At 41.8% G+C, this 24,159-nt stretch overlaps 1 protein-coding gene across 2 annotated transcripts in view; it reads left to right on the plus strand.

The window, feature by feature from the left end:
* The first annotated feature begins 3,914 nt into the window (after positions 1-3,914).
* Bsn (bassoon presynaptic cytomatrix protein) overlaps positions 3,915-24,159 on the plus strand; it is a 104,949-nt gene continuing 84,704 nt past the window's right edge. For both annotated transcript variants that reach the window (XM_078043186.1, XM_021727469.3), the window contains exon 1: positions 3,915-4,255. In XM_078043186.1, coding sequence (XP_077899312.1) covers positions 4,068-4,255 — 188 coding nt within the window. In that variant the 5' untranslated portion in view covers positions 3,915-4,067. The remainder of the gene's footprint in view (positions 4,256-24,159) is intronic.

A 24,159-nucleotide genomic window follows, 5' to 3' on the forward strand; every position in this document is an offset into this window, starting at 1 on the left:
CCTCCTCCCCTTCCTCTACATGTCACCTTGTTTGTCCTTGGTCCAGAAGGCCTCGGGGTATAGCTGCTAAGGTCCTGGTATCTCCTTATTTTCCCAAGACTTGTCTTCCAGTGACTAAAATAATCAGGCCTTTTCCTATCTGGGTAGATTTTTTTTAATGATTTTTTTCCCTCTGGTCTTTTATAAGTGTTTAAGAGCAATACTGGTGAAGCTTGTAGATACATGGCCGACCAACCATAAGTTCCCTCTTAGTGTGGATTGAGTCTCCTCCCATCTGGCCTTTACAAAATGTCTGTCATGTGTCATATGTCATACCTAGTGGAAAAAAGATATTTTCAGCTAGTGAAGCTTAAGAGGCTGGGAAACTTCTGCTGTTATGCCAGATTTGTGGGACCCCAATAGACCTACAGGAGCCGAATCCGATGCAATCACACAAGAATTTTTATTGCAAGCTTGAGCCTGGACTCACAACTGTTCCCGATGCAGTGGTCCCAGGGAGTGAGTCCTGGTCCTTTGTCCAGTGAGATTTTATAGTTTTTTTGGGGATACACTATGCATCACAACATCACACAGCAAATCATTCTATTCCACAGGAAAGTCAAACAACTCTTGACATTTGGGTAGGGGTGATTGGTTAGTACAAGAGGGGGTTCCTTTGAACTGATTGGTTTAGGCCACGAGGGGTGTACATGCTAAACTACATGGTTTCCCAACATGTTATCAAGCACCATAAACTACTTGGGGGATCTGGCATTCCAGGTATTTTCCCTGTCTCATGCTGATTGGAGGTTGCTAGGGGGATTGCTGCAGACCTCTCCTGTTATTTACAAACAACTCAGCTGGGTGGGTATGTGCTTAGGAGTGCTCTGTGGGTTTTTCCAAGGACAAGGGTCACACCCCCCTTCCTCAGGACAGGCCTTGAGGAAGAAGCTGCTGTTATTTATTTATTTTCAAAAATGGAATCATATCAGTTTCTCACTACAGGGTCTCCAAGTCTCTCCTGTCTCTGATGGGGCAGCAGCTGGACTTAGAAAGGAATTGTACCCAGACATGCCACATAGCTGGTTTGCACAAACTGAAAGATTTGTTTTTTAACTGCTGTGAAGACCAGTCAAGCTTAGTGAGTTCACTAAATAAGAGGACAGCTCATCAACAACCCCTCCAAAGAGGAAAAAGTGAATGCATCCTCATCATTCTTCCTGTTACTTGTTACATCAGTAGCCTAAATATGGTGCTATAACTGAAATTCTTTCTGGGGTACCTTTAAACCTGGTGGTTGGTGGATCCCCTAAAAAATGAAGGTGAGGGAAATGCTCAGAACAGCATGGAGAACCATCAGTCCCTAAAGTCCTGCTGAAAGCCAGCCCAGATGATAGGAAAATTCAGACAAAGACCTTCTATTGAGGAGCCCAATCTAGATCAAGAGGAAGGAAATAACTATCACGATAGGCAAAAGGTGCAACTTATGCAGTCAAGGGGGAGAAATAAAGAATGTCCATGTGCTTCTTCTCTTTTCAATGCTTTATTCACTTAGATCACTCAATACAATTTCACTCTATAGGTCCTAAATCAAGAAAACGAGAATCTTTAATGCTAGGCACTGTAATAGATGTAATCAGGTTTCAAACTGGAGTTTTTTTTTTTTTTTTTTGAGTTGCTAAGGCACAGGCCTAAGGCCATCCTCACGATGACCTTTGGGACAGAGAATAAAAATAACTGAATCAAAGCTCCAGACAACCAGGACCAGCACTTTTCCATGGTCAGTAGAAATCCCTAGACCAAATGTCAGGGGTGGAAGTAGATAAGGTAGGTATGTTCCTGGGGATTCTCCTCAAAGGAAATGGTATTGTGAGATTTTTCGAGAGGAAGAGCATCAGTAACTAGCTTTCATATCTTCCTGGATTCACTGTGCTTGTGCCCTTTGTCACCAAGGCAACAAAGAGGTCTGTTTATAGTCAGAAATCCACTCTTAGGAAGGCAACTCCCAGACCCACTGGCTGGGTAGGGCTAATTACCCCCACAGGAACCAGGACATGTTGATTTCAATCTATGAAAAGCCACAGCTCCTGTGTTTTTCTACAAAAACAAAAAAATAAACATCTTAACTGGACATGGTGGTACATATCTATAATTCTAGAAATTCTAGAAGCTATGAGGCAGGAAGATGACAAGTTTGAGACTAGCCTGGGCAGCTTAGTGAAACCCTGTCTCAAGAAAAGCGGGCGGGGGGCGGGGCAGTATATAGCTCAGTGGTAAAGTGCATCTGGGTTCAATCCCCAGTATAATAGGAAAAAAAAAATCTTTTCATCTTTCAAAGAAGCTCAACACATACAAACTGGTGGTAGTGAAACCAGAACAATCTGGGTTGGGACAAGGTTAGACCACTGAACTGTTCATAGTGAAAGGTATGGCACAAAACTCCCAAATTCCAGACCGCTGCAGGAAAGATAATAATACAGTTGTCATGTGCGAGCCTGGCACTTGTCCTTGTGTTTGATCTACATCAGTCACTCCACCTTTATGAGTGCCTTTACCAGAGGGGATGCTAATATTCTAATTTTGCATTAGGAAATGGAGGCTCAGTGAACCCAAGGTCCCCATCTAGAGAGTGGGAGGGCTAACATGTGGACCTGTGGAGCCTAAATATGTGTATGCAGTCACCAGACATTCCTGAAGCTGAATTAAATACTCTCTAGCACAGGTGGAAACACAAAGCAAGGACTATCATAACAGGTAGAGAAGCTCTCCTCATCCCAGTAGTCCCAGTAATCCCAGGCAGTGTAGCCCTAAAGGCAGCAGACATTAAGGTCAGGAGAAAACACCAGAAAGTAAGGGCTTTGAATTTCCTATTTATCTTACCTGCTCCATCCCAGAGTTTGAGAAGAGCAGTTCAGAAGGCCCTGGGCCTTCTCAGAACTGAAAGTGTGGGTCTTGTCCATCAGTGCTCACTGGGATCCCTGATTATTCCAGGTCAAACCAGAACTGCTGACATCCCATGTGATATTAGGAAAATTAAAATGGGTTGTAAATGGGTCCAAATTATTCAAGCCCTCTACACAGCCAGAAATGGATTGGAATATAGTCTGGATCTTCTAGGAAATGTTTTCCCTCAGGAAAGTACCTGAGGCTTGTGTGAGGAGCCTTAACACTGGTCTGCAAAGGGGAGAGGTGGAGTGGAAAAGTAATTGGTGAGCTCTCAGATTTATGAAGAAGAAACCTGAGCTACTTATCTAGACAGTCCCTAGGGGGCCATAGCTTAAAGTTTCTGAGAAACATCAACTCCTCTTCCATTCATCCCCAAGGTCACTGTCCCAGAGCCTGATGAGGTAGGTGGTCTTCTAGTTTGTTTTAGGCCAGCCCTTCCACCTTTCTCAAGGGGACTTCGTAAGACTCCAGTTTTGTGGGAGTGGGCCTCCAGATAGTTCCTACATTGACATCTGGATGGCCTTTGCTCCTTTCCTGACCTTTGAGAGCCTCACAATGCAGTCCTACCACCTAACAATCTCTCTCTCTACCTCCTTCAACGATCTTGGGCCTCAGAACATACTTGTTCATTTGCCTTTCCAACTCATGCATCCTTTGAGACCACACTCTCGTGGCCCCTCTTTGAAGCCTGTCCTCGCGATGCCCGCCTCACGCTATCCAAAGGAGAGTACCCCCAATTCGATTTTCAGTGAACATAAAGTCTTACAGGTCTCATGGATCTCATGCAACGTTGCTGCTAGCCCCCTCTTTGCTCCAGTTGGCACGCGCCCGACGTGTCTATCCCTGAGGGCGCATGCGCGGGCGCCCGGCGGCTTCCCCGCGACCCCGAAGCTGACGCGTGGACACGAGTCTTCTTCGCGGGCTGGCGGGAGCGCGCGTTTGTTTGGAGGCGCGGCGGGGTGGGGGGCGGTAGTTCAAGGAAGGTGGTGTGCGGCATGCGCATGCGCAGAGGCGGGCGGCAGCGCTAGCCGAGCTGGGAGATGGCGGCGGAGGCGGCGGCGGCGTCTAGAGTGTGAGCACGGCCCGGGAGCCGCCGGCCCGGGCGCAGTGCGACCCCGACCCTGCCCGTCCGCCTCCCCACCATGGGCAACGAGGCCAGCTTGGAGGGTGGCGCTGGCGACGGGCCGCTGCCGCCTGGAGGCCCTGGCCCTGGCCCGGGCCCCGGTACAGGGAAGCCGCCTTCAGCACCAGCTGGCAGCGGACAGCTCCCCACGTCGGGCACTGCGCGGGCCACCCCAGGACTGCAGGTTTCAGGCGCAGGCCCCGGCAGGTGAGTGCGCGTCTTGGCGTCCTAGGGGCGGGGAGCTGGAGCCTGAGGCTGGGGCCGGGGCCTGGGATCCCAAGATCTAGTGGACAGCAAGGTTGGACGTCTGGCCGCACTTTAAGCCCTGTCGGATTGGCATGAGCTGGGTGGAGGCGACCCTTCATTTCCAGCCAGTCCGCCTTGGCAAGGCAGGATGGCAAGTCCAGGGTCAGTCGGGTCCTGCAGACTATTACTTCGTCACGAACCCCAAATTCTTTTCCCCCTGACGCCAGGGCCCAACCGCTCAGAAGGGGCTTATGTAACCTTAGCCTGGTCCCTCCAAGCAGGGGAGCAGTGAGATGGAAAACGCGTTCACTGTCTGCCAGTGTCTGCATGTGTCCATTGTGTTGGGCCAAGGAAAGAGCACAATGGGAGTGGCTGTCAGGGAAGATAAGTGTCACTGCGAAGAACGCAGAGAGATGGAAATAGTTGGACCATGAACTTGGTCTTATGCTTTCCTTAGGCATTTAGCGGCTGTAACCATTTTTTGGGGAAAAAAAATTGCCCACTGAACACCAGTAGGCCCAACAATACTAACAGGGTCACGTGCTTTCACCAGGGCTTAGTGAATTACTTTCAGGTGAAACAGAAATGCTATTAAATTTTCCAGCACCAGCTATGCTCTTTTTGCCACCTCAAACCAATTGGGGCGGGGGAAGCTGAAACCTACATAGAATGCTTTAAACAGAACATATCTGATCAAACACTGTGAGACTGCTTGTTTTATGTGTTTGCCAACCCAGAATCTGCAGAACAATCAAGTTGCATTGAATGCAGTGGAATGGAATGTCAATATATAAGTCAGTAGACTGAAAACTCTGGAAAACTACCTAAACTATCCTATGCAGGATAAAATGGAAGGCATTATTTTATACCAAATAATTCTGGGGAGTAGCAGTCCCCCTTGGGGGGTGTTTCTGGTCTATATGAGGCTGCTGATTAATGTTGTTTTTTGCCTTTTCTGTGTGGGAGCACATAAATTCTGAGGGAGCATAATTTTTGCTTCTTCAGCTGCCCAACTGTGTCTCTTACATGTTTATTTCCTTATGTGTTTTATGTTCTTAGACAACTAACAGTGGTGAAAGGCTCTTAGTAGCCTGAAACCTGTCACAAACCAAGCCAGCCTGTGAGCATCCCTTTTAGAAGTGGAATTTGTCCATTTTACATTAGCTGTTAGAGTAATGCAACTGGATAGCACATGGCTCTTAGCACAGCAAATGCTGTCCATCTTGCTGCATGTTGAGTTACTGTTTGGGTTTTAGCTTGAGGGAGACTTACCCAAGCTTCAGTGCTCTCCCTCCAAGGAAAAGCTTCTACAGCTGAATGGAAAAACACCTTGTTACTGGGAGCTCTCTATGTGAGGAATTTCCCATTTCTCTTTTGGAAACCAGACAGGATGCTCTGCTTGTAGTTTATCAGATGTTGCAGAGCCAAACATGAAATTTTGGAAAGATTTGGGCAGCTTAGAGGCAGATATATACTGCTCATATTCCTTTCCATTGTCTCATTTCTACTCCATCTATGCATTCTGCTTCAGGGCAGATCAATAGATTGCTGTGGGTGAGGGGCACCATGAAATATTGCTAGATTTAGCAGTCACACAATTTCTCACCTGGCTGTGGGCAAGGCTCACACAGGGGCCTGTGGTGCTAAGGTCCCGTGACTATCAGGCTTAGGAGGTAAACTAGCTCTCTGTCAACAAAGCTAAGGACTGGGGACCCTTAGGAGACAGAATTTACTTTTTCCAGCTGATATTTGGCATATCCCAGTCCCTGAGCTGAGCTGCATGGTCTGTCTTCCTCTCAGTATAGGAATGGCTACTTCCTCTCACCAGAGCATCTCAGGTACCTGATACCAAATTTAGTATATTCTGTTCTGAGATGCTGCTGAACATTGTTGGAGGAAAAATCCTTGTGACATGTGCCTCTGGGCATTCAGGAAAGAGCATTGGCTCAGAAACATATTTATTTCTAGCAACACTGTTGATTTTGGATCAGTCAGAAAGCTCAAGGAGGTAGGTAGAGGGTCAGGTAAAGGGGTGATCATTTTTGTAACCCCAGAAGGGAACAAAACTGAGGTTCTGAGAGAGTTGAATCCTGGTTCTTTCCTACTGCCATATTACATCTTGTCATCCCAAGCTGAATTAGTCTTTTCATCCTCACACTGAGATGACTTGGCTGTGTGAGGGGGTGGCCCCAGCATTTGCTGCTGAAGAGCTTAATCTGAACCCCATGAGTAGCAGTGCTACCACACCTATAGTATTGCCTCTTAGCCCATTTGGATGATAGGGAGCTTTGGCCACTGGGGTCCAAAGGAAGGGCTTTCTGTTTCTGGTTTTAGGGTCTATACATGCCGTTTTATAGACTACTTTTCTCAAGGAGTGCCAGATTAGGAGTAGGCTAAACTCTGTTTCAGGTTTCACTCTCAAGCTGTATGCCCTGGTGTGGACTGCATCCTCTTAGAGAAAGAGGTATCTTTTCATTCATTCATTCATTTCTTCATTTATTTATGGAGATGTGCCTAATGTATGGTGGGGTGCACAAGTTGATGGAATTTTACCTGTACATACACCCATGACACGTTACCAGTTCAAGATATAACCTTATCTGTACCCCAGAAAGTGTCTTTTTAAAAATTTACTGAAGGGCTGGGGATGTGGCTCAAGTGGTAGCGCACTCGCCTGGCATGCGTGCGGCCTGGGTTCGATCCTCAGCACCACATACAAACAAAGATGTTGTGTCTGCTGAAAACCGAAAAATAAATATTAAAAATAATATTAAAATATAATAATATAAAAATATAATAATAATATTTTAATATAATATTATTAAAAATAATATTAAAAAATTCTCTCTCTCTCTTTAAAAAAAAATGTACTGAAGACCAGTGGCAGTCTGTATAGTATACACCAGTCCTGTGGATTTGAATATGTTTTGACATATGCAAATTGATCTACAGTCAATTAGCTAAGGAATGTTTACCAGCTATCAGGATCAAGCATTTCATGGAGGTTCTGGAAGGATATATGGTAACTTCTCTATCCTCTAGCACTCAGAGTCTGTTGATCAGGTAGCTCTTGAAGAGCCAAATTGTGGAAGAGCTCTGGGAGAGACTGTGGGTATCTTAGAGTCTGAGAAATGTCAAATAGGCAGTTTTTGTTGTTGTTTTTTGGTCCTGGGGATTGAACTCAGGGGCACTCAACCACTGAGCCACAACCCCAGCCCTATTTTGTATTTTATTTAGAGACAGGGTCTCACTGAGTTGTTAGTGCCTCACTGTTGAAGCGGGCTTTTAAAAAAAATTTTTATACCTTTATTTTATTTATTTTTATGTGGTGCTGAGGATCGAGCCCAGGGCCTCACACGCCCTAGGCGCAGGATCTACTGCTGAGCCACAACACTAGCCCCCAGAGACTGGCTTTGAATTCGTGATCCTCCTGTCTCAGCCTCTTGAGCTGCTGGGATTACAGGTGTGTACCACTGTGCTAAGCTCAAATAGGCAGGGTTTTTTTTTTTTTTGAAAATTTTTAAAAAAATGTTGATGGACCTTTATTTTATTCATTTATTTATATGCTGAGAATCAGACCCAGTGCCTCACACATGCTAGGCAAGTGCTCTGCCACTGGGCCACAACCCCAGCCCTAAATAGGCAGTTCTTACAGAAGGATTGTCAAGTAGGAAGAGTGAAGAGGCAGAGCTAGGCTTCAGGAGAGGGAGAGACCTAGGGTTAGCAGAGGTAGAAATAGAGAGAAATTAGATAAGAAGTGTGGTACACTGGCAGGAATAATGAGTAGAGAATGAGACTGAGTGCAGGAGGCTGGGAAAGAGTTGGGGCAAAGCCAGGTAGAACCATTTTTCCCTCATTGCCCATTATGATTGATTCAGTTCTAGACTGTATGCCATGGAGACATCTTGAGCCAAAGTCAGCTGGGCACAGAGAATCTGGTCATTTGCTGGAAGGTGGGCAAGGCTGCTCTGAGAACCACACCAAAAGTTCCTTCCTCAAAATGGATTTATCAGACATGTTGTCTTTGGTCTGGGATTGTCCTTATTGCTTTATCAGATAACTATCAGGCTCTAGAAAAATATGGGATGAATTTGTAAAGAATGAAAAGAGGGCTGAGGTTGTGGCTCAGCGGTACACTGCTCGCCTAACGTGTGTGAGGCCCTGGGTTCGATCCTCAGCACCACATAAAGAGAAATAAATAAAGGTATTGTGCTCATCTACAACTGAAAAAAAAAAAAGAAAAAAAAAGAAAAAGAAAGAAAAGACCCAATTCAGGGTTTGTAAAAAAAGATCCTTTATCATTTAGAGATCTTGTTTGACCACAGTGGCTGGGTTTTCAGGGAGGGCATGACATACATTAAAGTGATTTCACATTTGAGTGGTCATGATGTTAAAATTTTAGCCCAATCCAACCACTTTTGCATTTTTTTCCCTCTTCCCTCCTCTACACATCTTGGTAGTAGGGATTGAACCCAGGGCCTTATGCATGCAAGGCAAGCAATCTACCACTGAGATACATTCCCAACCGTTTTTAAAATTTTATTTTGAGATAGGATCTCACTAAATTATCCAAGCTGACCCCAAACTTGTGATTGTCTTGACTCAGCCTCCTGAATAGCTGGGATTGTAGGCATGTGCCTGCTCACCCAGCCATTTTTACATTTTTTTTTTTTTTTGTGTGTGTGGATTGAACCCAGGGCCTTGTGCCTACAAGGCAAGCACTCTACCAACTGAGCTATAACCCCAGCCCCATTTTTGCATTTCTTGAAGGGGTAGCTTTGGTAAAATAGTTGTTCTCAGCATTAGTATGACTGATAAGATGCTGTTGACTAAAAAAAAATTATAATGGAGAGACTAGGAAAGGAGAGGAGATATATGTATGTGTTTGTATATGTGTGTATATATAAATATCTATCTCTCTTTATATATTTACTGTGGAATATTTCAAACTTACATAAAAGAATAGTCTAATAAACTCCTATGTTCCCATTGCTTAGCCACAGCTATCATGAACTCAAGGCAAATCAAATTTTATCTATCTCTCTTACCCCCCACTTGCCACAGAAGCAAATTCCAGACATCCCAACATTTCATCATCAGCATTTCTAAGAAAAAGGGGCTTTATAAAAACATAACCACAATATCATAATTACATTTAAATAGTTACTAATTTCTTCTTTTTTTGTTTGGTGCTTGGAATGGAACCCAGGGCCTCATGCATACTAGGCAAGTGTTTTCCTCTGAGCTTCATCCCCAGGCCAAAAATCTCTTCTTCTTCTTTTTTTTTTTCTTTATTAAATTATTTATTTATTCTAATTTGTTACACATGATGGCAGAAGCAATTCATTTCACATTACACATATAGAGCACAAATTTTCAAGTCACTGGTTGTACACAACAATTCCTTCTTTTTTTTTAAAGGAGAGAGAGAATCTTTTTTTTTTTTTTGGTAGATAGACACAACACAATGCCTTTATTATGTGATGCTGAGAATCAAATCTGGGTCCCGCCCGTACTAATCAAGCGCTCTACCACCAAGCCACAATCCCAGCCCCCAACAATTTCTTCTTAATCTCAGCAAATATTCAGTCCTGTTTCCATTTTTCTGTGTTTCTGTGTCTTATGACATAGAAAAATGTGTTATTTTTATAGTGGGTTTTTTTTAATTGCAATGCATTTATCTGATACATCTCTATTTAAACCTAAAGGTTTCCTCTCCTTTTTTTCCCTTGAAATTTGTGTCTTAGAGAACTATGTCAGTTGACATGGTAGTGTATGTATGTAATGCCAGAAATTCAGGAGGCTGAGGCAGGAGATTGTAGGTTCAACAACTTAATGAGACCCTGTCTTAAATTTTAAAATAAAAATAAAAATAAAACAGGGCTGGGATGTAGTTCAGTGGTAAAGCACCCTTGGATTCAATTCCTATTACACAAAAAGAGAGAGAAAGTACTAAACAAACAAACAAACAAACAAACCCAAAAAACCTACAGAACAGTTTCTTTTAATCTGGACTGTGCTGATTGCATCCCTGTGATGTTTCTCTGTCCATATTTTTCCTGAAAACTAGGAATTAGAAGCTATTTGATTCACATCATCATTATCATTATTATTATTGTTATTATCCTTTTTGTGGTACTCAGGATTGAGCCCAATGTCTCACACATGCTAGGCAAATGCTCTTCAATGAAGCTCATATTTCTTTACTAGGGATTGAATCCAGAGGCGTTTATCCACTGAGTCACTTCTCCAGTCCTTAAAAAAATTTTCTTAAATATTTTTTTAGTTGTTGATAGGCATTTATTTATTTATTTATATGTGGTGCTGAGAATTGAACTCAGTGCCTCACTAGGCAAGCGCTCTACCACTGAGCTATAACCTTAGCCTTTCCCCAACCCCTTTTATTTTTTATGTTGAGACAGTGTCTCACTAGGTTACTTAGGGTCTCACTAAGTTGCTGAGGCTGGCTTTGAACTTTCGATCCTCCTGCCTCAGCCTCCTGAGCAGCTGGGATTACAGGTGTGTGCCACCATGCCCAGCTGGTTCTGAGGCAAAGTTTTTAGGAGCTCCTAGAACATGTCATCCCTCTCTGTATATGTGAGTAGGATTCTGCTAGAAGATAGTATTGGAGTACTTTAATAAATCTTCCACTTCTCACGTGTCTTGCATTTCTGAATGGGGCCCTTTCCTCTTGTGAGGGTTGGTTAGACCCTGCTATGTGTGAACTACTTGAGAGGAATCTGTTCTTGGATACTGTAGGCTATGTACTATTAAGTTGGTGCTGACTGTGTAGGTAGACTGATAAAACTGCTATTACTACCATTACTGTGATGACTGTTTCATCATAGATATTAGATGTTTTATTTCTCACTCTACTTGTCAGGCCTTGAAGTTCCTACAAGCCCCATCTGTCCTGGACTTACTTGTTCTTCCTTCCTGATAACTAACTTGTTAAATGGTGAAATGGTGGCTGAGACCTGCATTCCTACAGCAAGGACTAAATGTCACTTTAGGATGTGAGGCCTTCCTGATAAACTGGGACTTGGAAAGCAATATAGCTGTGGATTCCTGCCCTACTCCTGCTTCACTTGGTGCTGGGGTGTGTCATGCTGGTATAGATACTGTATTAATAGGACTCACCCAAGTACCTTTTCTGCAGAGCCTTTTGCCATCTCTGTCAACCAATAAAGTGATGAAGTTGGCCATAGTTGAAGAATGAATTGGGACCCTGGTCTATGATCCTCTGCCTGTGGTAGCAGAAATGAAATTCTGGTGTCCTACCCTCTCTGTTTTCTACCTTTCAGATTGGACCTCTGGTGGATGGGGTGTCTGTTGGCCCCTGGCATTCTCTGACAATTTGTCTTATTCTTAGGTTCTGGTCAACTGAGCCTGTGGGGTAGGGCTGGTGAGCGTGTTCCCTAACTCATCTGTGCTCTGCCTTGGGCCCCAGGCTGCTTGCAGGACTTCTCTGATCTCTCTTTTCCCTTATTTGCTCTATGGGCACCTAAGATTCTGAAGAGAGCCTCTTATTTGATATCCCATTTCTTTCTAATAAGAATGTCACATAGAGGGGCTGGGATTGTGGCTCAGTAGTAGAGTGCTTGCCTAGCATGCGTGAGGCACTGGGTTCCATCCTCAGCACCATATATAAATAAGTAAATAAAATGAAGGTACTGTGTCCATCTACAACTAAAAAAAAAAATTAAAAAAAGAAGGTCACATAGAGGCACATTGGAAACTTATAGGTCCCCTGGGTTCAGATCCAGAACTGCCTGGAGAAGCCTGGCTGCTCCTGAAGTAGGCAGAGCTGTTGTCAGGCTCAAAAGTGAAGAAGAGATTTTCCTGAGGTTAAATAGAGAGGTTGGCTTCTGTGACTTGGTTCCAAGTGTTGAGGAGATCAAAGAGCCCTACCACCTTGTTATGTAGGGATCACCTCACCTGATCCTACCTGAGACTGCCTCCTGTTTCCAGAGGAGCCAGAGCTCTTCAGGGGCACTGGCTCAAGGAGGGAGCTGAGTTACCCAAGGATACTGGGAGAACCCTTATGGTGAGAATTGAACCCAGTGCCTTGGGTGCTTTTGAAGAAAGGGAGGGTAAGGAAATTTTCCAACAGGCATACCATTACATTCCTATTACCCTTGTTACCTGCACTTTGAAAAAAAAATTTTTTGTGTGTGTGCCAGGAATTGAACCCAGAGGCACCAGTGAGCCACATCACATCCCCAGCCCTTTTAAAATTTTATTTAGAGACAGGGTCTTGCTAAGTTGCTTAGGGGCTTGGTAAGTTGCTGAGGCTGGCTTCAAACTTGGGATCCTTGTGCTTCAACTTTCCAAGGTGCTGGGATTACTGGTATGTGTCACTGTGCCTGGTCTTAAATTCTTAAAATTTAACTCATTTTTAAAATTGACAAATCTGAGTGTGGTGGTGCACACTTATAATCCCAGCAACTTGGGAGGCTGAGGTAGGAGGATTGTAGATTTGAGGTCAACTTCAGCAACTTAGAGAAAACTTGTCTCAAATAAAAATAAAAAGGGCCAGGGATATAGTTCTGTGGTAGAATATCCCTGGATTCAATTCCTGGTGTCACAAAACAAACAAACAAATAAATAAATTTGACAAATAAAATTTGTATATTTTGGGGCTAGTATTCTAGTTCAGTGGTAGAGCACTTGCTTAGCATGTGTGAGGCACTGGGTTTGAACCTCAGCACCACATAAAAATAAATAAATAAAATAAAGGTACTGCAACTAAATTTTTTAAATTGTGTATGTTTATTGCAATATACCATGATGTTTAAAGTATAATTGTGGAATGGCAAAATCAAACTAACAAACATATTCATTACATTACATATCTTTTTTGTGGTGAAAATAGTTGAAATCTATACTCAATTATTTTTAAGAACATAGTACCTTGTTATTAACTGTAGTCAACATGTTGTACAGTAGATCTCTTGAATTTATTCCTACCATCTAACTGAAAGTTTGAATCCTTGACCAACATCTTCACACTCTCTTCTCCTACACTTTTTGTATGAGGAGGTTGTGTATATTTTTACAGTTATAGTCTACTTAGAAGAGGGACTTTAAAATTTTTTTTTTAAGTTGTTGATAGACCATTATTTATTTTACGTGGTGGTGAGAATTGAATCCAGTGCCTCACACATGCCAGGCAAGTGCACTCCCGCTAAGCCCCAGCCCCAGCCCAGAAGTAGGACTTTTAAATGGAAGTTTATCCATGTATTTAGGAAACCTTCTGCTGAGCCTGTTCCTGGGTAAAATGAGAAACTAAGGAAGGAGCCCAAAATGGGCTCTGCCCTCATGGGCCCCATGGTTTTGGGGGAGAGAAAGAAGCACTTGTCTAGATCTTTACAGTCAACCTTCTTTTCTTTAGTTAGGATTTGCTCCTCTCTTCTCTTTGTCTCACAGAGGTATGATATATGAGAGCATTATTTAAAGCGTTTGTATTATTTCATATCCTAAAATAGTAGAACATATATTTGTATAGTGCTTTACAGCTTACAAAACACATTCACAACATTAACTTATTCTGTTGGGAACTCCAAAGGCCTAAGATGAGAGATTTAGAAGAACAGCCAACTAGCAGACTTCAGCAAACCAAAATGCCACACATTGAGCACAGCTGGAGAACTGTATCATTTCCTCACCTCCTGCTCAGATAAGATGGAAAATTTAGCAAGAGGTTAAGTAGGACTGTGAGGATGGGAAAGAGATCAGAAAGTAGGACATTTGGACAAAGGTTGGAATGAGGAATTGTGGCGGCATCCTGAATGGTGGTCTGAAATTCAGGTTTTAATCAAACTGCTATTCATGTTGGATAGGTCTTTTTTTTTTTTGTATGTGTGTGTGTATGGTACTGGGGATTGAACTCAGGGAATTGCACATACTAGGCAAGACCTCTGCCACTAAACTGTTGCCCTAGATCCTAAGTCTTCATTTTTTTTTCCATTTCTAAAATGAAAAATTTAACTAGATAAACTCCAAATAATTCCTGTAAGAGTAAAAAGGAAAGACTATGCTTTCTACTGTTTTTTAGCCTCTTTGAATTTAGAAAACAAGGTCAAGGTCACAAGTCAAAATTACAACATGTACCAGTTAGGTATGTTTGAAGCAGCTGTAAATGAAGAGGGCTGCTTGTCCATTGTGACCAGAGATTTTTCAGAATGGATAAGACAACCTGACAATCAAGCCTGGAGACAGGAGAGGGGCTGGCTTGCACCCTGCCTCTGGGCTGCTTCTGGTAGTCAAGGATTCTTGAAAAGCTGTTGGCCTCCTTGTGCAGGGTTGGCTGGCCAACCAGCAAGACTTCAAACCAGGCCTGCAGGGCCTGCTGTTTCTGGTGGTGCTCTGCTGCTTGTCTTCTGAGTATTGTTCCACCCACATCCTTCATGCACTCTGGCAGCAACAGTGAGCCCATTTCCAGGGGAGCTGAAGTTGGCCAAAGTTTTGTGGTAGGGAAGGCAGGGCATGGAAAGCACTAGCCTGAAAGAGACTTTTGTTCTGTGCCTTTCAGTTGGGAAGTTGGACAATTGGGACTTTTTAATTAATAGAGAAAAGAGAGTGCTCTGCAGTTTTTGCCACTCTGTGGGTTCTGTGGGCTCAGGCCCTGTCTCCTACAAAATCAAGTTTCAGTGTATGTGCCTGCTTCCTTTAAGAGCATAAATTGGCTTCAGAAAGTTATGGGTTTGCTTTGTTTTTTTCTATTTTGAGCATTTAATCCAATCCTTAAAGGATGCCATAATACCTGTTCTCACACTCTACCCATGCTGGAGCTCTGCCTTGGTGTGCATACTCAATAGTCAGCAACATTTTGTCTTGCCCAAAGAAATGATTCCACTGTTGGGAATTATGCAGTTGCTTCCTCAAACCCAGTCTTCTCTGGATTGACATCTCCAACTTCTGTGGCTATGATGTGACTCTGGGACCCTTGTCCATATAGCATGCCCTGTCCAAGGCTGTTAGTACCCCAAGAACAGGGAGTCTTAGAGAACAGGGCCCAGAGCTCAACATTTTACATGGGCTATGAGTGACATAGTCTAAAGGACAAGGGGCCTTCATACAGCATGAGAAGATCTTCCTTTCTGAGAGATCTATGGCAGCTTCTTCTACTTGTCCAGTCCCATGATGGGCATTTCTGCATGAACACTGAATGCCTTGCATCCTGGACTTTTACAGCCCAGGTGTGAATCTGTGGGGATCTTACTCTATATTCTGTGATTGTATTTGGATATCCTTTGTAACCTAGGGAGATTGTTTGGATTTCATGTTCCATGAACTGGGGGTAAAAACTAAGGCAGTGTGCTTGTTTTAGGAATAATACTGTAAGACCTTCTCCCCTTTCTATGGCCCTGTGAGTCCACTTTCTGAACCTCTGCATTTGAAATTGAGTGGTCAATGTTAGAGTCTTGAGGCCAGGGCCTTTTCAGCTCAGGTTTGGGGTTATGTCAGCTAAGGAAAGTAGGATAACCAAGTCTGGATTGGATAGGCAACCACCCCTTGCACCCTAACCATGGTGCCCCTGTGCATGGCAGAGGAAACCCCTGTGCAGGTCTGTCTTTTCCTGATGGGCCATATCATGATGGTCTCTCTTTAGGACACACTAACCTTTGTAGCACCAAGGAATAGATAGATGTTCCTAGGAGAGGAAGGTGATCTTTAGTCAAAAATTTCAAACACATATAGAAAGAGAAAGGATATTATGATGAACTCCCTCCTGTGAACCCATTACCCAACCTCAACAATGATCAGTGTTTTGGAAATTTTGTTTCATCTATATTCTTTCAACATTTCTTTTTTTTTTTAAGAGAGAGTGAGAGAGAATTTTTCAATATTTATTTTTTTTAGTTTTCAGCGGACACAACATCTTTGTTTGTATGTGATGCTGAGGATCGAACCCGGGCCGCACGCTACTGCTTGAGCCACATCCTCAGCCCTCTTTCAACATTTCTTTGGCTGGAATATTTTCATTCAGAATCTAAGCATATCATTTCACTCATAAATACTTTATGATGTACTTCTAATAGTTAAAAAGATGTTTTAAGTTTCATCCAGTGACATTATCATAATCAACAGAGTTAACTGTAATTTTCTTAATGTGACCCAATATTCAGTCCATGTTCAATTTTCCTTTTGTCTCAAAAAGAATTTTTTAGAGTAAGTTGTTCAAATCAAGATCCAAACAAGGTATACATATTGCATTTTGTTGATGTGTCTCTAATTCTCTTACTCTAACAGTCCCCCTCCTTATTGCTTTTTTTTGAAAAAAGCCATTTATTTGGTAAAGAAAACAGAACATTTGTCCTAAAACTATCTTCTATTTGGGTTTTGGCTGAGCACTTCTTTCTGATTTTGTTTTGTTTCTTGTCTCCTCTTATTTCCTATGAAGTGGTAAGGAGATCTCAATCAGAATAGATTCTGGTTCAATCTTTCTGGCAAGAATAGTTTATTGGGAGTATCGTGTTCTTCCTATCACATCCCAGGAAGAAGACCAATGTCTACTTTTCCCATTTGAGTGATGAAAAGATCAATCAATTTTTATCAGTGATCTTATCCATTATAAATTTCCTGTCAACTTTTGCCTGGTGGTTTTATCATTCACTGATGATCTTTAGCTAGACCCATTATTTAATTAGGGGTTGCACAGTTAGCTGATTTTCTATAAAGAAAATTTTATATTGTCAACCATTTGATTAGTCTGAAATTCAGTTAAAATAAAAACATAGGATATGACTGGGGCTGTCATTCAGTGGCAGAGTGCTTGCCTAGCATGTATGTGGCACTGGGTTCCATCCCCAGCACCACATAAAAATAAATTAATTATTTTTTATTCTATTTTAGAATAATGAGCATTGTTATCATTATAAACACATGGATTTAGTATATTTGGTATACAATCATCTTCTGAAGTCATTATATTTTTGATATACAAATTACCCCATCTTTGGCCAGTGATAACCCCTTCAGGTTGGTTCCTGCATTGTTTTGACATGATTCTGCTATAGTTCTTAAATAACCTTTTTGCTTTTTGATACAATGGATACAATGGATATGATACAATGGATATCTCAGCATTATCTTATATAATTCCTAACCCAGACCAGAAGTTGACTATTTGCCCAAGAAACCCTGTTTACTTTTAAGGGGAAATGGTATTTGGAGACTAAAATCAGAGCATGAGTAATGCTTACTGCTATTGGGGTAACATATCCTCTGGGTCTTTTATTATGTAGATGTGATATAGGTATCTGTCTGTCTATCTTTCTATATAACTTAGAATTTAATGCTGATATTTCCAAGTAGATTTATAAGGGATTATCCCATAGACTAGGTTTTTAACTTATGTTCTTTGATTTAATTTCTCCATCCCTTCTCTTACACTAAAAAACAAACAAAACCACCACCACAACAAAACTCAGTTCTTTTTTTGGTACTGGGGGTTGAATCCAGGGGCACTTTACTACTGAGCTACATCCCATACCTTTTTATTTTTTATTTTGAGACAAGGTATCACTAAGTTGTTAAGGCTGGTCTCAAATTTGCAATCCTTCTGCCTTGAGTTTTTGGGGTTACAGGCATGTGCCACTCCTCCCAACAAAATTCAAAGGTCTTAAAGGTCTTAAAACTTGAAGGTCTTGGGGCTGGGGTTGTGGCTCAGCGGTAAGAATGATCCTCAGCACCATATAAAATAAATAAAAGGATTGTGTCCAACTACGACTAAAAAATAAAAAATTAAAACAAAAAAACTTCAAGGTCTTAAAACACTAGCATTATTACCTATTGACTTTATTCTAATACATATATGTGACCATAGATAGAATATGTATGTATGTCTGTATATTTAAATACATATGTATTTCAAAATCAAAATATAGATATTTTTATTAATGATAATATTAGTAATTGTAGTTTAAGATTTCCTTGTGGTTTCTTTGGTCCATACGTTATATCTTTCCAGGGATAGTTCTGTGTTTCAGAGTTATTTTAAATGATTCTTCCCTGTGTGGTTATGCCATTAATAGGATATAAAATGAAGGCCTTTTTTTTTTAAGTTTGTGTTCAATATGTGAGGATTGGTTTTCTTTCCTTTTTATAATATTTATTTTTTTAGTTGTAGTTGGACACAATACCTTTAATGTGGTGCTGAGGATTGAACCCGGGGCCTTTGATGTGCTAGGCAAGCGCTCTACCACTGAGCCACAACTCCAGCCCTGTAAGGATTGGTTTTCTATCATTATCTATTGCTACCATATTACTACACAATAAATCAGCCCAAACTCAGTGACTTCATAAAACAATTTTTTATTATCACTCATCTATCTGTATTCTGGTGAGAATTCATTAATTCAAGCTAGGCTTCAGGCTGCAGTCAAATCTGGGTCTGCTCTGTATGCCTCTCATCTTCCCTAGATAGCAAGCTAACTGCAGTATGTTCTTACCATAGTGATAACAGACACAAGAGGGTATGTATAATCACATGAGCACATTTCAAGCCTCTGATATTCTGAAGCATCTGTTAACTTTCTTTCAGTCAGAGCAATTTATGGTTAAGCCCAAAGTCAAGGTGGGAGTGTTTTTAAGTTCTTTGATTTAATTTTTCCATCTCATCTCTTAAACTTAAAAAACAAACAAACAAAAAAACCCTTCAGTTTTTAAAGGTCTTAAGACACTGGCATTATTACCTATTGGCTTTATTCTAATATATATATATGAGTATAGGTATAAAATGCAATATATAGAATATAATATTTGTATTATATATAGTATAATGTAATATAGAGTATAATATGTGCACATCTGTATATTTAAATATATATTACTAGGGCTTTGTAACAAATTACCCTAAAACTTGGTGGTGGAAAGTTACCATTATTTTGGTCACACATTCTGTAGTTCAGGGATACAGTCAGGGCACAATGGGAATAGCTTATTTTGCTTCACTCTGTCTGGAGCTTCCGCCGGAAGACAGAGGACTAGAAACTAGACTCTTCTGAAGGCTCATCATTTATTGTCTGACAGTTGATCCTAGTTGATACTTGAACCTCAGTGCTTTTCTCTGTGTTCTTTCAATGTGAATTGGTTTGGGCTTCCTCATGACATGGTTCCAGTAGTGAAGTGGGGCTTGTTGAGGACTTTACTGCCTTTTATGATCTAGTCTTAAAAGACATGCAGTATCGGGGCTGGGGTTGTGGCTCAGTGGCAAAGTACTTGCCTTGCATATGTGCAGCTCTAGGTTCAATCCTCAGCACCACATAAAAATAAAAATAAATAAATAAAATAAAGGCATTAAAAAAAAAAGACATACAGTATCACTTCTGGCATGTTTTACTCATTAAGACAGTCACAAACTGTTGCTCAGGTTTAAGAGAAAGAGATATGAACTCCATTTCTTTTTTTAACATTTATTTTTTAGTTAAACACAATAGTTTTATTTTGTTTATTTTTATGTAGTGCTGAGGATTGAACCTAGGGCTTCGAACGTGCTAGGCAAGCGTTCTACCACTGAACCACAATCCCAGCCCTAATCTCCATTTCTTAATTGACAGCATCCATATTTTTTTTAAATTTTTTTAAATTTTATTTTTGAGTTGTTGTTGGACACAATACCTTTATTTTATTTTTATGTGGTGCTGAGGATTGAACCCAGGGCCTCGCACATGCTAGACAAGTGCTCTGCCACTGAGCCACAACCCTAGTCCCCAGATTTGTTTTTTGTTTTGGGGTGTGTGTGAGTGTACTGGGGATCGAACCCAGGGGTGCTCTACCTCTGTGCTATATCCCCCGCCCTTTTTATATTATTTTTGAGACAGGATCTTGCTAAGTTGCTGAGGTTGTTTTTTTTAAAATATATTTTTTAGTTGTAGATGGACATAATATCTCCATTTATTTATTTTTTTACGTGGTACTGAGAATTGAACCCAGTGTCTTACATGTGCAATATAGGTACTCTACGACTGAGCCCCAGCACCAGCGCTGAGGCTGTTCTTGAACTTGTAATTCTCCTGCCTCAGTCTCTTGAGTTGCTGGGATTTCAGTCATGAGCCATCATGCCCAGAAGAGTACCTAGGTTCTTTAAGAGCATGCAGGGGGCTGTGGCTGTGGCTCAGTGGTGGCGCGCTTGCCTAGCATGCGTGAGGCACTGGGTTCGATTTTCAACACCATGTATAAATAAAATAAATGTCCATCAACAACTAAAAAAAGAATAATAAAAAAAGAGCATGTGGGATTGGAAATTTTTCTGAGACCATTTTTGGAAAATACAGTTTGCTATAGTTGGAAAATATACTATAACTCTAGTTGGAAGAACTGCAGAGTCACTTGGCAAAAGGCAGAATCCATGGAAAGTAAAGAATAAAGAACAACAATACCATCTACCATATTTTTTCTTTTTGATTTAATTTTAAAAATCATATAAATCTTTCATGTGATTCCAAAGAAAAGCCTAGTTCCTTCTACCTATTCTCCTCCTTCCCTAATAAACATTTTTATATTGGATATGATGGCAAATCTGTAATCCAGACTAGGGAGACTGAGTCAGGAGGATTGCAAGTTCGAGACCAGCAATTTAGCCCAAGAAACAATCTCACAAGACAAAATATAAAAATTTAAAAAGGACCCAGCTTGGTGGTGCAAGCCTGTAATTCCAATGGCTCAGGAGGCTGAGGCAGAGGATCACAGGTTCAAAGCCATCCTCAGCAACTTAGTGAGGCCCTAAGTAACTTAGGGAGACCATGCCTCTAAATAAAATATAAAGAAAGCTTGGGGATGTTGCTCAATAGTTAAGTGCCTCTGAGTTCAATTCCTGGTACCTAAATAAATAAATAATTAATTAAAAGGGTCTGTGGATATAACTCAGTGTTAGAACATCTTTGGGTTCCTCCTCCTCCTCCTCCTCCTCCTCCTCCTCCTCCTCCTCCTCCTCCTCCTCCTCCTCCTCTTCCTCTTCTTTCTTCTTCTTTCTTCTTCCTTCTTCTTTCTTCTTCCTTCTTCTTCTTCCTTTTTTTTTTCTTTGGTACTGGGGATTGAACTCAGAGGCACTCAGCCACTGAGCCACATTCCCAGCCCTATTTTGTATTTTATTTAGAGACAGAATCTCCTTGAGTTGTTTAGTGCCTTGCCATTGCTGATGCTGGCTTTGAACTCATGATTCTCCTGTCTCAGTCTCCCGAGCTGATGGGATTACAGGCATGTGCCACCGCACCCAGCCCATACCACTTCTTTTTAAATTTTGCATGCCAAGCAATTGCTATATTACTGAGTACACCCTAATCCCTATATGTTGCTTTTTTCTTCACATTTCCCCCACCTAGTACTGGAATGGAACCCGGGGGTGCTTTATCAACTGGCGCTTTACCCCAGACCTTTTTATTTATTTATTTTTAGTTTAATACAAGGTCTTGTTAAGTTCTGAGGCTGTCCTTGAACTTGTAATCCCCCGATTCAGACTCTGGAGTCTCTGGGATACAGTCATGTACCACTGTTCCCAGCTACAATATAATATCATTTGAAGATCACCCTCTGGAAGAATATAGAACTCCTCCTGATCCTTTTTTTGCATCTGCACAGGGTTTCACAATGTGGACATGCCATGGTTTATCCATGGACATTGAACTGAGTCCAGTCTTTTGCTCTTACAAATAACACTACTGTGAGGAATGTGGCACATGTTATTATGTAATTTTGTCAGTGTGTCTATGAGTTTGTTTCCTAGAAGTAGGATTGCTGAAACAAAAGGGTAAATGTTTAAGTAATTTTTTCCTATGTTGGCAAGGAAATAAAAGTGGTAAAAAGTGCTTACCTTCTGAATGTGTTCTGAAAGTAGAGCCAAAAGAATTGCTAAAGGGTTGGTTGTGAAGAGTTTTGAGAAAGAGAGGAGTTAGAGGGCTTCCTGAGTTTTGGTCTGAATGTCTAATATACATGAAAGGCATGAAGGAAAGCGGGCAGAGGACAGGGTTGGGTATGAGGGATGAGATCTAAATTCAGAAGTTTGTTCTAAGGCCAGATGTATGTGTGTGTGTATGTGCATGCATGCTTGTGCACATGCCCATGCACTGGTGTGTATGAGAAGCAAACCTAGGGAAGTATTCTACCACTGAACTACACCTGAAGCCCCAATTGTGTTTTAGAGGCATCCAAGTGAGCTGTTAGTTACAAAGCTGAATAGTTGGTTCTGGGCTGGCAAAACAAAGTACCACTTTACCTGCAAGTGCTTTACTATGAATGTCACCTGGTTCCTGAAAAAGAGATAAGGAAGTAGAAGAAATTGATGCAATACTGGGCTCCAAGAGAGTGAGTTAAATACGTTCAATTGATCATACATTTGTGTTATCAAATGTTGGAGATGAAAACACTCAGCATGAGACCTGGCATTACATGGTTATTTATAGATGCCAGTTTCTATGCTTAAGGCTGACACTAAAAAGGGGAACAAGGTAGATTAGCATCCCTACTTCCTACCCCAGAGCAAGTTTGAGTTAAATTTGATTAAGGGTATGATCCCTACCCTTTGGTAGCTCTGATTCAGTTGGGGATTTGGGGAGTCTCAGAGGGCCTATTGTAGTTGTCCTCCTTATCTCCACATATAGCTGCTAAAATAGGTACAGAAATTGGGGCTTATGCTGGAAAGTTATGAAAGGCCTGACCCATTCCACAATCTCTCAAATCTGTAGCTAATCAGAGCTGAAGTCCAGGCCATGGGAGCCACAGAAAACAATCCCTCACTGCAGGAAGAGGGAAGAAGGCAGGAAGGAGGGAGTTCCAGGTCTGGGGCTGATGATCTGAGGCTGTGATTTTCTGATGGGCAGTTGGGGTAGAGACACCACCACTTGATTTTGGGATGTGTATTTCTCTGGGCCCAGGAGGTAGGCTGGGACATGTGGGGCTTGCTCAGAAGCCAGTGGACTAGAATAGGACTTTGCCAATGGCTGAGTATCTATCCCTGCCACCATCCTGTGCTGAAAGCACTTTTACAAATGATGGTGCTTAGTACCAATTGCCTGGCAATCTGAGGTATGCCACCTATAGAACAGAGTCAGAAGAGTTTTCCTGTCAGGGGACTCTTGGAGAGCTGTGATGTAAGCTGAGCCAGTGGAACAAAGGGAAGAAGGGAACAGATAGAACTGGGCAGCATGCTCTGAATGCTCCCAACAAACCAGGTTCTGCAATACTGACTCCCCAACCATACCCGATCCTCCCCAGCTTTATTAGGGTGCATTTTGGAGCTCACCTCATTGCCTTAGAGCAGCATTTGTGCCTGTTCTCATTGTTTCTTTGCAACTACCTGGTCATTTGTTGTGTATCTTGCATGGCTAAGTCATGGTAACACATAGCCTCTGCATTGTCCCTTCCCAGGTACCCAGTTGGGCACAAGAATCCTTGGGAAGTCCACCCAGGGTTCCAGGGACAGATATCAGACCCACACAGCTCATTTTCTAAATGGTAAAAAACAAAAATTCCAAAACCTCTATACCCTTGAGTGTTGAGTGAGGAAAGCAAAAATGCCCTCTCCTTTAGAAATATAGAGAGCCAGACAGGATCTTTTGGGATGGCACTTTCCCTTCTGATGTTGAGACTTGGGTTCACTTCTCTGAACCTGCCTGGTGGTGCCAGGGACCTGTATTTAGAGGCAAGTAGAAAGAGAAAACTGGAAGCTTTGCCTTTTCAGAAAGCATCCTGTTTCCTGAACTCCCATATAAGCAAGCACTTTCTCTGGGATTCTAAGGCTTGTGAAATGGAGAGGCAGTGAATGGAGGAGTGACAAGGGCTGAACGCTCTTTTTTTTTTTAATATTTATTTATTTATTTTTAGTTCTCAACAACATCTTTTGTTGGTATGTGGTGCTGAGGATC

This window comes from Ictidomys tridecemlineatus, chromosome 3 (genome assembly GCF_052094955.1).
Source record: "Ictidomys tridecemlineatus isolate mIctTri1 chromosome 3, mIctTri1.hap1, whole genome shotgun sequence".
In the NCBI taxonomy this organism is placed as follows: Eukaryota; Metazoa; Chordata; class Mammalia; order Rodentia; family Sciuridae; genus Ictidomys; species Ictidomys tridecemlineatus.